At 39.6% G+C, this 16,649-nt stretch overlaps 2 protein-coding genes across 3 annotated transcripts; one reads left to right on the top strand and one right to left on the bottom strand.

Annotated features, from left to right (window-relative positions):
• The first annotated feature begins 118 nt into the window (after positions 1-118).
• On the top strand, positions 119-3,572 carry LOC117463515 (glyoxal reductase-like). The gene is made up of 6 exons (XM_034105778.2): positions 119-263; positions 1,292-1,583; positions 1,840-1,985; positions 2,536-2,675; positions 2,765-2,923; positions 3,035-3,572. Exons 1-6 carry the CDS (start codon positions 212-214, stop codon positions 3,212-3,214), a joined length of 969 nt encoding a protein of 322 aa, XP_033961669.1. The 5' UTR covers positions 119-211; the 3' UTR covers positions 3,215-3,572.
• Positions 3,573-3,659: 87 nt separating this feature from the next.
• Positions 3,660-9,136, bottom strand: badb (BCL2 associated agonist of cell death b). Of its 2 annotated transcripts, none has more exons than XM_034105779.2 (4): positions 9,044-9,136; positions 7,200-7,352; positions 6,713-6,933; positions 3,660-6,144 (listed from the first exon to the last, which is right to left on the bottom strand). In XM_034105779.2, the coding sequence occupies exons 1-4, from the start codon at positions 9,060-9,062 to the stop codon at positions 6,025-6,027; spliced, it is 513 nt and encodes a 170-aa protein (XP_033961670.1). In that variant the 5' UTR covers positions 9,063-9,136; the 3' UTR covers positions 3,660-6,024. The 2 variants fall into 2 exon arrangements, with proteins under 2 accessions (XP_033961670.1, XP_033961671.1); XM_034105780.2 differs by lacking the exon at positions 9,044-9,136 and adding an exon at positions 8,017-8,187.
• Between the last annotated feature and the right edge of the window lie 7,513 nt (positions 9,137-16,649).

The following is a 16,649-nucleotide window of genomic DNA, read 5'->3' on the forward strand; positions in this document are numbered from 1 at the left end:
CTTGATTGTGTTCTTTAAAAAAAAGAAAGAAAAGGTGTCCCATTCCCGCCTTCCGGTTTCTAATACGGCTCTGCTTCTTCTGATTGTCTTCAACCAATCAGCAGCGTCCTAACTGTCACATGGTTGTCAGCTCCCACGTGTAGCAGGAAGAAATACTTGTAAACACTCCTGTGTAACGGCTAAAATTAGAAATAAGGAGAGATTTCCTTGCATGGTCACTCACAAATGCTGCTACTCTTCTTGGAAAGTATTCAGCGGAAAAGGTGAGATGAAAATATTGTCTGTAAATATGGCATTTAATCGCGTTTTACACTATACTACGGTAATGTAACGGTTTCTTCGTTTTTATGAATACTGTGTCATAATAGCCGTCACACTGCCAATATTAACATAATTGCGGTTATGTTCGTAATTCTGTGACGTTTAAAACAGCAAAAATAACAAACAACCAAAAATAACGTGTACATAATATATCCCTCACTGTCCTTCAGTTATAATGGCAGACGGAAACTTAAAGATTGCTGTAAGCTAGCAACTCTTAAAATACAATAAGAATTACCTAACGCTTTTTTATTTTTCACATTTGGTGTGAAAGTGTAGCTCTGTTAAGGTGCAGAGAGAGCACAGCCCTGCTTTAAAGGGAGACAGTTTTTCCTGTGACCCCTCTATATGGCATGGCTCTGCTCATTTAGTCTGTACTTTGTCATGTTCTGTTTCATTGTAGATCATTAACCACGTTTACATGATCTGTTATGAGAAACTGTACTACCAGATAGCATTGTATTTTGCATATACAGTCACTTACTGCCACAGCCACATTGCACTCCAAGTTGCACTGTTACATCCTTATGTCCTGATATTGCATGAACACTGTATCTTTTGTATAGGGACAGGTATGTAGCATAAAGCAATGCCACACAACAGCATTTGTTATCATGCATATGTGTAAAGCCTGTCCCTATATTGGCCTATTAAAATGCATAAAACTCAACAACACATTCACAAATGATGGTACAGAATACACACTTAATAATAGATGGATAGATTAAATACACAAAACTCAAAAAAATAATACAGACAGAACAATACCTGACACAAACTTAAACAATATAGGACCATACAACAAGATGCAATACATAATTCATCCCTACATTCCTTATCCCTCTTTAAAACATTCCACATTAAAACCCTCGGACCTTCCTCTGTAATGAATGAAACTGTTGCTAAAGGTCGATGTATAAAATCAATCTACTGTCTCAACAAGAAAAATCCCTGTCTCTTTCTTTCACAGTTTTGGGTAAACCAACAGGATACAGAAAAGCAGAACTGCCTTCAGATCAGATGTCTTCCTCTTCACATTCTGTCCTCCTAAAAACCGGGGTTCAGATGCCCCTCCTGGGTTTTGGGACCTACAAGTTGGTGTCTCCTGAAGATGTCTCCCGGGCTGTGGATGCAGCGCTGCTTGCTGGTTATCGGGCTTTTGACAGTGCAGCCGTATACCTGAATGAAGCTGAACTGGGCCGAGCGCTTAAGCAGCTCCTGCCCAAACATGGCTTAACCAGAGAGGATGTGTTCATAACCAGGTGATGTCCTTTCCAAAAGAGCACATTATGTCAGTAAATAAGGGATCTATGAAGTACAATAGTAGCAAGTTTAAATGTATTTAAACTTGAATACAGCTGGAATATAATCAAATTGATGCTAGGTAAAATGACAAATATAAACACTACAATGTACGGTTTCCTCATAACCTTATCTTCTCTAAGAAACCATATTGAGGCACTGATGACTCTCAAAGGCACAGCATACAATACTCAACTTCTCTCTTTCTCCCTGCAGTAAGCTGGGCTCCAAGGATCAGGGTGAGCGAGCCATGGAAGGAGCCCTCCACAGCCTGTCTGATCTGGACATGGGTTACATTGACCTCTACCTGATCCACTGGCCTGGAACAAAGGATCTAGAGATAACTGACCCACGCAACTCTGGTAAAGAATTCATATTCATGCTGCTTAAGACGGTAGACGGCAAAACAGATTTAATTTTAGTGGACGAAAGCAGGACAGTCGCAATAAATGTGTTCAGCAAAAAAGACTGTAAAGGTCCACATTATCTAAAGTACATTTTCTTCAAAGGATACTTTTTTGACAGTATTTACTTGGGATGTTAAGGTACACCCTCACAAAAGTAGACAACATTAGTTTATGGGCAAGAGGAAGCTAATCATTTAGACAATTTCAACAAATACACCTCTACCTAACTATCCATTTTAAGATTAAATTACCTTACATGAGAGGAATTTACCTTTAGCTTTTACATTTGAGAGAGAAATGCATTTTATAGCTACATGCATTACTAAATTAATTACATATACTGTAATAAGAGACACTGAATAACTTTTACCATGTGTAGCAATATTTGATAATGTAATGCTTTTTACTAATTAAGAGTTAAGATTCAATCTCTTCACGCTCCGCTACAGTTTAGTTGTACTTGAGTTACACGGATGATAAGATCCTGATGAATATTTAATTGCAGGTAACAGAGCTGAGAGTTGGGCCGCTCTGGAGGAGCTGCATGCCCAGGGGAAGCTGAAGGCCATCGGAGTGTCCAACTACACACCAGCACACATGAGAGAACTGATACAGAGCTGCAAGATCCCTCCTGCTTTGCTGCAGGTAGGACACTGATAGAGGAGGAGGATGGATCACATGTATAATAGTCTTTTAAGAGCTGATGCACACTGTGTTTTTAATTGTTTCTTCAGGTAGAGTTTCACCCAAAGTTCTGCCAGACAGAGCTGAGGAAAGTGTGTGAGGAATATGGAGTGTGTTTTCAAGCATACTCCTCCTTGGGGAAAGGAGATCTGGTCACTGACCCTGTGGTGCTGGAGGTGGCAAAGAACTGTGAACGCACGCCTGCACAGGTAACGCACACGCATACAAACAAATAAAATACCTCTCAATGAACATATTTTTGTGGCAGCCTCCCCTCTAGACATTATTTGGAAACCTTTAGGTCTGTTGTTCCCCTGCAGGTCCTGTTGCGCTGGGCTGTGCAGCAGGGTGTCCCAGTGCTGCCAAAGTCCTCAAATCCAGACAGAATAAAGGACAATGCCAGGATTTTTGACTTCACACTGAGTGACACAGACATGGACATACTGTCAGCTTTGGACTGTGGGCACAAGTTCTGCCGGGACGCATCACAGGTGGTTTGATAAACCACACATGGGCTCATATTAAGCGTCCTAAATGCTGTTCTTTCGTTTTTACTGGCAATTACAGGATACCACAACCAGAACAAATGGGAAATTAGAAATGTATCAAATGTGCTGGGCTGATGTATTAAGGATTTAGTAAATGTACTTACTGAAATATCTAAGAGCTCAAGTAACATTTGGGACACATGTTTCCAATAATGTATACTGTTTATCATGACCAATAATCCATGAAACACTGAACCTTTCAACAACAACAATATGTTGACATATGTGCCACCTTTTATAACTAGTAAACTGACTAGTTTAGACTTCAAAGTATTATTCCGTTTGTTTGTGTTCTAGCTTTGCATTTGAATTGTTAATGAACATATTTGCATTGAAAGAAATATGATTTCAGTGTCCTTTGTACTAGAGAACTTTAAAGAATTACACAGCGACTCACTTTTAAACGACTCTAAAATTCTTTATTCAAGACCGCATATACAAGAAGTTTCACAGCTGTAGAGAACATTTGCAAAAGATATTAATAAAAGGAATTTCCAAAACAAGAGGGAATATTCAAATTCGATTTTCTCCCCACACACATCTCCAGATTCAAGTAATACCAAGGATGGTTGCAAAACTCCAGGTTCCCAGGCAGGTCTCTCCTCTGGGGTGTGTTCACTGCTACTAATGTTTAACAGTCAAAACCACAATGTGAATTCCATCAATCGACATTTTATATTTTTCTCACAGTTGTGACTTTTTCTTGAGCGTAAAGGTGACTGACCGTAAAATGTAAGGCGGTAAACAGACATGGCTGATAATGCACAGGTACACCAGTTACAGCATGTTCAAGGCATTCATGTTGACAATATGATTTTCTTTTAAACTCATATCTGACCCTAAGCTCTGAACACCGTGTACAAACTCTTTATCAGCTGATTTACTGTTGTTCTTGTGTCAAAGTACAGGTCTACTAGGAGTGGAAACAATATTTATTTAAACACCCTTTCCTCATTTCCCTATTGATCTGTTTATGAAATGGGATATCAAATAATGGAGTCACTTTAATGTAGCCAAAATGTAACAGCCTAGTCTAACTGTAGTCATTGAGTTGGGAGCTTTACCAAAACATATAGTAAACTTGATTAAATCTCAAAAAAACAATGGCCCCTTTTTCAGATTGTCTAAAAATCTCCCGTTTAACCAAGTTTAAGAAAAGCTATAAAGGTTTTTTAGTTTAAAAGACGATACAAATGAAGCCCCCTCAGCCTGCATCACTTCACAACTCAACCAGTCAAGAGGAAGAGAGTTAGACAAGAAGAACAAACCTATTACCATTTTCAATAATCACATTGATAAACAATTCACAAATAGCCAATCCATGTAGAAGTCCCGATCTTAGTTAATATATAAGCCAGAATATAACGCATACAAAGCAAATTTAGATCAGCACTTAGACTTAAGGCTTCATACATTAAGATCCATTTTATTCAGATCCTAATGCAGATAAAGAGTGACCAACCTGCATGTAACTCATTGTTTTATAACCTTAAAAGCACAGGAAACTGATTTTCCTGAACAGATAGTTTTATAAAGACAAGTTTAAATCCCTTCCACCAGTGTTTGAAATGTGATTGTACTCTAAATCCACCTCCGTTATGCACTCGTTGCTGATTAAAACGAGGCCAAAGGCTTGTGTGTAGGCTTCTTGTATAGCAGTTAATATATCTATCGCAACAGCCATGGATTGTACACTGCCTATTCCTAGGTTGGCCAACCTTATTAAATAGCATGGTAACCTTGTAAAATAGGAACTCGATAAATACAAATCTGGCTAAAGCAACCCTTCACCCCTACCCCTGCAATTTGATAAAATATTAACAAAATATTTACACATTAAAGTTACAAGGTCTTATTTTTTTTGCTCATCAAAGGCTTTGAAAAGATAAATTCACATTGGTTTGTGCTTTTTTTATTTTATAGTAATATCATTTTCTTCAGATATAATCTAAACCTGAAGTCTTACAAAAGATAGTATTTTCTGTTATAGATTGTCCTTGTACAAGATTGTTCTTCTTTTGATAAATTTCAGATATAAAGCAGTTAATGATAGTCAAGTACGTACAGTTGTTTAAATTGTACTAGCTTGCAGGTAGTAGTAAAGGAAGTTAGATAAAGGCCTGAGCTGAATACTCTAAAAAATCCTTCCCATTTTATCCTCCATCCTCTGTTACCTGCAGGTTATTTTGGCACACAATTACAGTGGTCTCCACGAACTAACATTCGAAGCAAAACAAGCATAAGTAACATGTCCTCAAGAAGATGAGGAAGGAAATTCTAACAGCATTCAAGGTGGCCTTGGGTGTTTTGATTCCAGTGCATTTATACCTCTCCATCCACAGTATATTGCATAGTGTTGATGGGAGAGACAACTGAAGTGGTTTCAAACTGAGTAGTCACCGCTCAAATCCACTTAATGCTGGTCTTTCTTTATGTTTTCAAGAGCTCTTCTCTCCTCCCTTGGCCCGTCTTTTGATCCATTCTATGGGGTTCAGATAGCCACCAGTCCATCCTCATGCCTGAGTGACTCTTACCATTTCACAGTGCGCTGCCCAGCTATATAGTTAACATCAAAACCAACACAAATGCAAAAAGATTTACCTAAATGTAGTTACCAATGACGTATAAAAATGACATGACTAGGATGGGACACTTGGTCAGAGCAGGTCTTTTTGTTCTCATCACGATTGTTCTCCTGGCTTCCCCATTGCTTTCTGCTCATTCCTTGAACCTCAAGTCCCTCTTAATTTTCTCTCTTATGCTTATTCGTTGCGGTGGTTGTTCTCTCCCTCCATCTCCTGGTGACTGAAGAGGTAGCTCCACCAGGTTTTCGAGTGTGGCATCTGTTTGGCCGGCCCGGGACTTCTCACCTTTTTCATTTCCTGCGCAAAATAGAGACAATGTTTAAGACACGTGACATTATGTGATATTATCTAGGGGGATCTCAATCAACAAATAACAATTGATGCCCTAGTAGAGTGGGATCATGGCCGTTTTTGCAATTAATAACAAACAAAAAAAGCAGATTCGTGTTAAAGGCAGTGTTTTCCCCCTGTAACCGTTAAGGCTTTTTGAACGCTTGATGAGCCAATCTTTAAACTGGATTTGATATACAATTAAAAACATCTAGGATCTAAAAAGTAGATCATAAAAATGTGGCTTCAAATGGGATATAAGTAAATGTAGGTATTACAACCTCAACGCGCTGACGCATGTTCTAAAAGGATAAGAAACCATTACTGGCGGCCAAATAAAACACACCGTTCCCTTAATTAAACATCACATTTTCTCTGAGTTTGAAAACTGTTGGAACATTTGTCAACAAAATGAATAACATAGATTTAGTCAATCCTTTGAAATGTTAAAACTGTACTTTTTTTTAGCCGTTATTCCCCACATTTTCAAATACAACTGAAGATGGACTTCCACCCTCTGACCCCTCGCTCTCACCCCTTTGTCCAGCATGCTGTCGAACTCGTCGCTCATCCTTCGGAGCTGCTGGCCGTATTTCTTGGCTGCCCACAGAGCAGGGGGAGCTGACTTGGACCGTCCCCTGAATGGAGCACCCTCCGTGGGCGTGCCAACTTCGTCTTCCCCCCGAGCCTGGAGCTCCCCGTCTCTGGAGACAGAGTAGGCGTGGGACTCTGAGTTGAGCCTGGTTCGCCCGGTCCCTTTAAAGAGACAAAGGTGAGAGGAGTTAGTAATGATCACAGGAGCATGAGGGCTTATATGAGAATGAATGAAAAGAAATCATTAGTTACCACTGGGCTGGACAAACGTGTTCAACAATGTCAAACTAGGGGGATTTACATTTCAAATGCTTACATTTCAACCCAAAATGCAATCTCACCAAGTACATAAGTATAAATGTATAATATTTTTTAAAGCACTGTTTATTTCATTCCCATTTCTCACACAATTCCTTGAGTGTTCCTACCTGTCAATCTGAGCTCAGGAAGGGTGACGGAGTGTCGTTGAGGGAGCTGCTGCCCCTGCACAGGGGACGGTTGGATATGTTCTCCTTCCTCGGCCCCCTCTGATGAATCTGACTCACTGTCAGAAATATTAAAGTGTGCAGCCATCGTCACATCTAGAGAAGTAAGATTCCCAAAAATTGGAAAGAGGTAAACATGAATGAATTACTACATATGGCAGACAATGAAATAGTCATAAGTAGATGTACATGCTGTGCACATATTATTGTGAGTACATTTCATTGTTATTAAACCACAGCTGGCTGATATCAGTGTTGCCCTGCACTTGACCTGTATGAGATAATACATAGAAATGTGACTGTCCATTATAATGTAAAGCTAAATGTGTTCCTATACAGTACATATCTATTATAAAGAAGAGCATGGCTACAAAAATGTGTCCATATAGCAAGTGTGCTTTCGTTTTACTAAGCTAATTATTCGAGCATTTTAAAATGGCATCATCCATTGTATGGCTGATGCTGCCTAACACACCCAGCAGCATATATGTTACGCTTCCCTGGCATAAGATAGTCCAAAGGTATTCACAGTGAGATAACAGACCCGTTTTGGCAACACGGACCAATATTTGATATCCTAAATCACCCGCTGTTACACTGTTTTTAAAAGAAGCCAGCACACCTTCCTCTCCGGTCAACACGCTGACTCGGTTGTTTTGTTGTTGTTGACTGAAGAGGACAAAAGAAACTTACTACAGGGCGGAAGCTGCTCCGGAGCTAAATTAGTTCGTTAAAAAGGTGTATTAATAGGTTTCCTTACCCGAAATCATTTTAGCAGGTGCCCGAAAAGTGCGAGTGCGTCCTTAGCTGGCCTCATGCGGCCGCAGCTGTTGTTTTGGTTATCGGCGTCTTGTCTTTTTAATGTACAATACTCTTTAGCTCCTCGCTCACCCAATCGCCGAGCGTCATTGTACCGCCGCTGCGCGATGACGTCACTGTTGCGAGCTAGGAACTGGGCTGGTGCTTTGTTTGTCTCACCGGATACCGTAATGCTCATATTAGAGGCACAGCATGATTTAAAATGCACAGAAGTATTGGCATTTGTACTTGTATCCATCTTTTTCTATTTGAATCATTGGTGGATTCAGATCTTATACTACTAAAAGTAATACTACAGTTGTATACAACTCCATTACAAGTTAAAGTCCTTACTTATCTTTTATATGCAGCAGAATAGTCCCTTTTAAGAGGCATTTTGTTATTAACTGTATTATTGGAATATTATTACTAATGTGTTAATGTGCAAGCAGCCTTTTAATATTGTAGCTGCTTATTGTGTAAGTAGCAACCTTTTAATTGTGTAGCTGGTCTAGGTGGAGATTATACTTACTTAGGCCTATACTTAGGCCTATATAGCCTACTGTTGGGTGGTTATGTTGCAGTTATGTAATGTGGTAACTCAGACCAAAAAGTTTGCAAAACACGGGTTTAATACATACAATTGGATCATATTTAATTGACAGATTATCTGTTTTGAATGTAAAATCTTAAAAGCCAAGGTTAACTTAGCTTTCAAATGACAATGAAGTTTTGTAGAAGTAAAAGAAAGCATACAATGACTACTGAAGTAAACAACAGGCATTTCTAAATTGTATTTGTGCACTAATTAATTGTATCAAGGCTTTATTATATTACATGGCAGAATAAATACTTATTGTCTCTGTTAGCGGTAAAGTTGAGTATCATTCTCCATTATATCCATTCTCTCTATCCTGTCTAGAAAAGAGAACATCTATAAAAAACACTTAACATACATACTGACTGACAGACCAGAAATATGGAAATACCTGAATAGGCTTGGTCCATGTTGGGTTGCCTGCTGATATAAAACGAGTTTCATTCTTCCTAAAGACACTCATTACTTTCTCTCCTAAAGGAATTCAGAGACTGCAGGGTAAAGGTTAATTAATATGACATAGACACGGAGGGCAGTCCCATGTTACACAACAGTTATATGAGGTTTGCTTTTGTCAGATGTTGAAGCTGATAAGCAGAGGGTTGGGCGGGCATGCCTGTGTAAACATGCAGATTGTGTCTTACTGAACATTAGGAAATAATCATTCTTTAAAGTGATTTTTATTTGTGTATGACGTGTTAGACATTTACACTCTTTTTTTCCTATTCTCTCTTACTGATAAATGTAAGACGAGGAGAGGATAGAGTTTGTTGTCATGCCTGGTATGGGCAGCAGATGGCGATTCAGGCCCATAAACTCATTTGTACTGGTGTTGCTGAGCTGTGTTCCTCTTTGGTCTCACTGCTACATCATCTGTCACAGGTTGTGTGGTTTCCTGTGAAAATAGAGAATAATCCCATGTCTAGTTTTCTGATTTTCCAATAACGTGTTTTGCAACATGTGTATTTTTCTTGATGTCAGTATGGGGGTTTTCCATTGAAATTGCAATATGAAATCTCCGTTCTTATTTCCTGAAAAGCTGGAATTGCAGAAGGGATGCTTTTAACTGAGTCTTTCTTATTTAAAAACATGTCTTTTATTGTTTTTATGAAATCATTACAGTATAGGGGTGTGTATCTGTGCATCCACCACTGATTGCCTCTCTACTTTGCTCTCTTGCACTTTCCTCACATCAATGTGAGAGAGTCAACTATGTAATTATCTACCATTTATATCTAGAGCTGCCTCCATTCCTCCTCGACATCATCCTTCTCTCTCGCCTCTCTTGCATTAAGAGCCTCTTGTGGGATTAGAAAGAAAATTAGTGTATTTTGCTAAATCAGTAAGTGACACTTGAGTAGGAGGAGCAAACTATTTTTGTCGAAACTGTGATGGGATTTGAGGCGATGCGATGCAGCTTCTTCTAATTCAGTGTATCCAAACAGAGCTAATGTGAGTTTCTAAGCTTAGAAAAACAGGCAGAGTCAGCTTTTGGTGTAAGGATGGTGCAGCTCTGGAAAGCTACAGTTAAGACTTGCCTCTTTTGAACTATTTTTAGAGGGATTATAGAAATAATACATGGAAGCTCAGTTTTCTTTTGGTTGGTTGTATGAGAGACCATACAGTTATTACAATCTTAATCTGTGTGTGCTAGTGTAAAGCCATGTTGTACTACATTTATACAATTTTTAGAGTCATAACACTAGTATCCATTCGAGTGTGTGAGGGAGAAAGACTGTCCTGTACATGCTGGATGATTTTCACACACGTACACAGACAGAGTTTGTTTAAGTTTGCAGTGTAATCTTAAGGAACCTTGCAATTAGCATCCATTTATATCTTCCTGTACCAGCCTCGCCCTGCCTCCCTGCCCCTCATCTGGTGATTATTTTGGGACACAGAGGCGTACACACTCCCACACTGTCTCTAAACCACCACTCAGTGTGTGTGTGTGTGTGTGTGTGTGTGTGTGTGTGTGTGTGTGTGTGTGTGTGTGTGTGTGTGTGTGTGTGTGTGTGTGGCTGTTTGAGAGCAGCAGCGTTTCCTAGCGGCTACCAAATGTTCCTTCCAATTTAATGCCAGGGCACTGTCTGTCTGTCTGCCGCCGCCGCAGCTTCACTCACCGTCCTTTGAAACATTTCCCCCTCTCTGCAGACTCCAGCTCAGTCTATGTGGGAACTGAGCAGGATGCAGAGCAGGTTTTTGAATTATTTGAAGTGGGAAAGCTTAGAGAGAAGAAGAAAGATGGTGTCAAAGAAGTGGGTTTCCCAATCCCTGAGAAAAAGATTAGAAGTACACCAGAAATACTGACAGTGTGCACTTAAAAATGAAGGAAGAAGGGACACAGTTATTGAGAAAGCAACAGATGTAGGATCAAAGGCAGTCATGACATAAGAGATGTGTCTTAAGAGTGCAAAGAGAGAATTAAGGACAGGAGAGCAGAATAACTGGCCGACTTTAGGAAGACTGAGGAAGAGTCTGTGAGACGGATATCAGAGGAATGGCAAAGGTGTAAAGAAGAGCTAAAAAAGCAAACCTAACCTACATCAGAGTGAATACACTCTTCCAGCCTTCGCTACCAACCGGAGCACTTTCATAGTTTCTTTCAGTACATGCTCATTATCTACGAGCCGCTCCCTCGCTATATAACTAAGTCACAGACTGTGATCACAAGGGCGGCATAAGGCAGCTTTCTAATTTCATCCACCCCACCCTTGGTGCAGCCTTCCAATCTTATAACCCAGCTCTTCTTATAAACTAAAGTTTTGGCCTGAAAACGGTTTGCTTACTTTTTCTTAGGTAGATAAAAATACAAAGAATGTCCCCTTCAGCAAGACATTTGATGGAGGACCGTTGCTGAAATCTTTCTTTTCTTTTGACAAGTGAGAAAACTGTCAGTGTTGAGGGAACTTTCCCCTCCCCTGTGCAAAAAAAGTTTTTGTTTCAAGAAGCTGTTGTCAATCAAATATCTCTAAACTTTAAAAGAACGGTTTGACATTTATGGAAATGTATGATTTTGGACAGAAAGCACATCACTCGCACATTTTCTCATCATTGTATGTAATCGTGGTGATGCCATCCGGAAACTGAGTTCTCTTCATGTTGATGGCAGCAGTCGTGGGTATATAGCATGAACAGGAGGGGGCTGGGCACACCGCCCTGGGGGACTTCAGTGTTCAACAGTAGAGCGAAGGAGGTATGACCACCCTTCTGAAAAGCCTGAGGTCTATTTGTAAGGATGTCCAATACTCAATCGCAGAGTGTGATACTCAAGCCTAAGGGGCGAAAGTTGCTAATCAGTTTCATGAGGGAGATTGTGTTGAATGCTGCACAAACCCCATTCTAAAGTAAGTGTTGTTATTTTTCAGAGGAGCTAGGGCAATGTAGAAGGTGTCTTTTAACGATCTGTTTGCTTTGTACTGTATGCAGAATGGTGTAGATCCAGGGTGGCTGTTGTTTTGTAGAACCAGAAGAATGTTTAGGTATAGAATGGACTTGATGTCAGTGCTCGTCTTCACTTTTAGAAAGAGTCCTCTCACATCCGCTTTGTAGACTGACAGTGACTGGTCCTCTGGAGGCGGGGCAGACTGACAGCAGACTCTTTGTTGAAGAGATCAAAACGAGCATAAAAGGTGTTAAGCTCATCTGTCGCATGTGTGCTTGTCCCTGCAATGTTATGGCATTTACAGGCTAGTCTTTTATCAGCATGTCCCCCTTAAATGCGTCTAGGTCTGGGGGAAATCAACAGTACAGATTTGACTGAAAATAAGTTCATGATATTCATGTTCCTTTGCATGATATGATACAGTAGGGTTAGACTGCATGCGTAAATGGGACTTTAGTAAAAGTCTTCCCAGTCCTGGCTTGGCTAAGTTTAAAAACCAGGTTAAACACTGTAATTAACCCCTGCCTTGACTTCAGTGGACACACACACTCACTCCTACCCACGCCTGCTCTCTATCTTGTCAACGTGAAAGCCACCCACTCTCTCATCCAGGCCTTCTCAACCCTCTAATATCATCACTTATGGTTGGGCTGTTTTCATGTGGTGTGAGTGGTACGTGTGCTCAGAGAGTTAATGTATATGTATACATGCTGCTCGGAAACATATGTATTCCATATGAAATCTGTTAGGTGCACACTGTCATTATGTTTTCTAATAATAGTTAATGAGTAGATGTAGTCTTTGAATGGCTCAGGCTGTGGAAATAAAATCATGATAAGCGACGTCCTGTTCTGCAATCATTCACATTCAATCCATTGCGTCCTGGCATATAGACGTGCACAAGCTCAGTGTTTGAATTATTCACTGTTTGCTGCAACTTAATAATAGATCATTAAGTAAGCATTATCACTATGCTGCTTTAATTGACTGCAATTAATTTAGCTTTTGTTGGCTAATCGGTTTATGTATTCCACCATTGAGGTCTGCCTGAAGCAAAACATTTTTCATGCTTCACTTAATTATCATGGCAGAGTCTCCGTATTAGTCTTTTGTCCACACAGTGAGGTGCAAAGTAGAAGACAAAATAATCAATTACTTCAAGCAGTATTAAAGAGGTTTGTATATACGTTCTTTTAAATGTTATCCTTTTAAGGTATAACATTTCTTTATGTATTACAAAAGTTAAACATTAGCTAACATTTGCAAGAAAAAAATCAATTCTCAAGTTACTTTAGACATGACAGAATTAAAGGACATATGTTTTACTTGTTATGAAGGAATACCAAAAGCAACAAGGAAAAAAAGCAGCAGCAGAAAATAAGCACATATTTGAGTATTTTCTTAAAATGTTTGAAATGATATTGCCAGTCAAACTTTATGAATTGTATTGTTATTTCAAATCTATAATTGAAAAAAAGACCGGAATATGTAGAATCAACAATGTTTGACTAAACTGTGTAGTTTAAAAAAAGAAAACCCTGGCTTTCCTGTGGAATTTTATTTTTAAAGTCCACTAAGGAGGCCTGTCAAACTGCTACTCCCAGACAATGTAGCTTAGCAATTATTAGGTTAGGTGCCACTCCAAGCCTCCGTTTATCTTTCCATCATCACCAGAAGTCTAGGTAATCCATCCTCCTTAAAGATTTGATTTGCTTTGCTTTGACAGGGAGGCAGGAAATTGGATGGAGAGGCGCAGCGTGGTACAAAACAAGATGAGAAAACACGGTATCTGCAGATCCGTCTTCCCCCATTGCCTTCATGGCAGAGGCCCCATCTTTCTCATTTCACCCACTCAGACTCCCAGCGTTTCCCCCTTTTTATTCTACCATTGTGTCTCCTCTTCCATTTCCCTGCCTTTTGTGCCTTCTGTCACTTTTGGTCCATCCGTGCCTTTCGTTTTTTTACCTTTTTCCTCTTCTCTCAAATCTCCGTCTCAAGCTCTCTCCATCTCTACCTCACGTCTTAATCTCTGTCTCCCCCTTCTCTCTCCCCCATCTTTACCTCCCCCATTGTGTATCTGGGTTGCTGACTGAACTAGTTCATGTCGTGCTTGCTTGCTGGTGGCGTCATGGCCCCTGTTTAATTGATGTATTGTTATAGAGACAAGCTGCTTGTTGGATTCAGTCAGGTGGTAACAAAGTCTTCATATTTTGCCCTAAAACCAGAACAAGCTTAACATCAAAATGTGATAAAAGCTTTAAAAACACAATGTGTTTGGAGTCACAGAATCATATAATCTTGGGTGATTACCAGTTTTGGAGTGTCTCCCAATTCTGAAGGTATTTGTACTTTCCTTAAGTCTTTTTGATTTGTATTTTTATGCTACGTTTTAAATTATACTGCTCTACATATGAACAATTTAGTTACTGGTTATTTTCAGATTAAGATGTTTGAGTATATAAAATACAATGCATTGTTTTACAGTAACTAAAACCACCCAACTGATTACAAAAATGCATACAATAACCTCTTTTTCAGCCAGCTGCACCATATCAATAATCATAAGGAGTTGGGCAGGTTTCACGTTTTAAATATTTGGGGATTTATTTTGATGCTCAGTTAGGCTGGGCCCATCAGGTGGATCTGGGGGGTATACTACGAAGCAGGATTTTCGCTTAGACGGCTAAATTCAGGGGAAACTCCGGCTTTCCGGTCCTACGAAGCTGGTTCTCTTTTTAGCAGGCTAGATCTCCATGGTAACTTATGCTTAGCGGCTAACCTGGTCGGGACCAGGGGGGTATACTACGAAGCAGGATTTTCGCTTAGCCGGCTAAATTCAGGGGAAACTCCGGCTTTCCGGTCCTACGAAGCTGGTTCTCTTTTTAGCAGGCTAGATCTCCATGGTAATATATGCTAAGCAGCTAACCTGGTCGGGAGCAGGTTAGGTTGCAGGCTAAGAGCTCAACTCAGTGAAAGCACCGCCTGCTGACCAATCAGAGCTCAGTGTGCGGAGTTTAAAGCGATCAAGTCATATTACAGGAGAAAGGAAATACAGAAAAACTGCCGTCGCAGGAAAGACGGCCGGCAAAAATCACCGACTGTGTGAACGTGAACATTAATAGAATATCACCTCCCATCTTCAGAGCAATCTGACTATTATAACATTAGCGTTAAGAAAGCTTACTTAAATATCGGCCACAACATAAGTAACCGGATCAGAGTACATTAAGTACAGTCCGCGGCATATCACTTCATAATGTATCATATCTCTCCTTATCTGAGTCAGCTGAGCCGTATCTGGCCGTGCAACACTCACAGCGTCACATACTGTATGCAGAAGTATTATTTTAAGCAACACATAAGTTGACGAAACACTCGAGACAAATGTAATTGAAGTCAGATCGTGTTTTAGACGGGGCAGTGTTATCATAAACCTGTTAATGTACGCATTCAAACACTTTTTCTTTTGCCAGCTGTATTCACCTTGCAGGTGCAGCTATGTGGCTTTGATCCTGGATAAAGTGTTTAAGTCATGGATGTTTAAAGTTTAACTTCTTCATTTTTGACTAGTATTAAAGTTCACTTTTCATTCAGGAAGTATGACGCTGCGCTGTCAGTGCGCTTCTCCATGTTTGTGATTGGTCGAATGCTCCAAATACCACCTCTTTCATGTGAACGCGCACCTAACTAGATAGGACACGGCTGGCTTGAGCGATCCACTTGATAACCAGCGTCGTAGTACAGTTTAGCGAGAGCGCGTATGTTTTGGATTAAGCCAACCGGCTAACTCAAACATATCCAGGTTAGGTTGAACCAGGTTCGCAGTATAGGCCCCTGGTGCAACTGTCATTATATAGCTTAGCAGCAGTGTGTTATCGAGTATTAACAATCTCTGTAATGTCCAAATTGACCAATCAGAATCCAACTAAGCTGTGTAACAATATATAATTGTTTAGTTTCTAGCACTTCGGGATTTGAAGTCAAATATGAAGTGCTTTATAAATGAAACTTATTATTATTATTATTATTATTATTATTATTATTATTATTATTATTATTATTATTATTATTATTATTATTATATTAATAATGTCAGGACTGAGGATCCCATTTATATACTGATTAATTACAATTTCTTCAACATTCTTGTGTACTTTACTATACTATACTTTAGAATGATTGAAGGAGTTTAACTTTTAAAATGTTGGTGTTATTTTAAATACAAAACTGACTTCTACCCCTGATGTTTTCCCCATACAGTCTCATTTTGTACAACTTTAGCTTTTGCCCTAATAACTGTAAAGTTAGAAAAGTGCTGTAAAGCACGGTTGAAGGAGCAGCACAATTACATCAACAAACCGGGTGACACTAATGAGAACGTACACTGACTCCTGGCTCCAGCAAGTCCCAGTCAGCAAAACAGCAAGGGGATAAGTAACGGTAATTATCACAACAATACAAATCTGCTTACAAAATAATAAAATAACGGCTGTGATAGATGGCCATCATTACAAGGAAAGGAATGGGAATACATTTGCCAATTACCCAAAGTATTTTTCATCCCACTTCTGATACTTGAAGCCCATTATATCATTCAGCTAAAGTCTTGTGG

This window comes from Pseudochaenichthys georgianus, chromosome 18 (genome assembly GCF_902827115.2).
Source record: "Pseudochaenichthys georgianus chromosome 18, fPseGeo1.2, whole genome shotgun sequence".
In the NCBI taxonomy this organism is placed as follows: Eukaryota; Metazoa; Chordata; class Actinopteri; order Perciformes; family Channichthyidae; genus Pseudochaenichthys; species Pseudochaenichthys georgianus.

Bases quoted from the DNA above. Each gene is read 5' to 3' on its own strand.
- LOC117463515 (XM_034105778.2), top strand. From the start codon at position 212: ATGGTCACTCACAAATGCTGCTACTCTTCTTGGAAAGTATTCAGCGGA. The intron at 264-1,291 runs GTGAGATGAAAA...TTTCTTTCACAG, and splicing joins GAAAGTATTCAGCGGAAAAG to TTTTGGGTAAACCAACAGGA. The intron at 1,986-2,535 runs GTAAAGAATTCA...ATTTAATTGCAG, and splicing joins AACTGACCCACGCAACTCTG to GTAACAGAGCTGAGAGTTGG.
- badb (XM_034105779.2), bottom strand. The intron at 6,934-7,199 runs GTAGGAACACTC...GTCTCTTTAAAG, and splicing joins TCCTGAGCTCAGATTGACAG to GGACCGGGCGAACCAGGCTC. The intron at 6,145-6,712 runs GTGAGAGCGAGG...TATTTTGCGCAG, and splicing joins ACAGCATGCTGGACAAAGGG to GAAATGAAAAAGGTGAGAAG.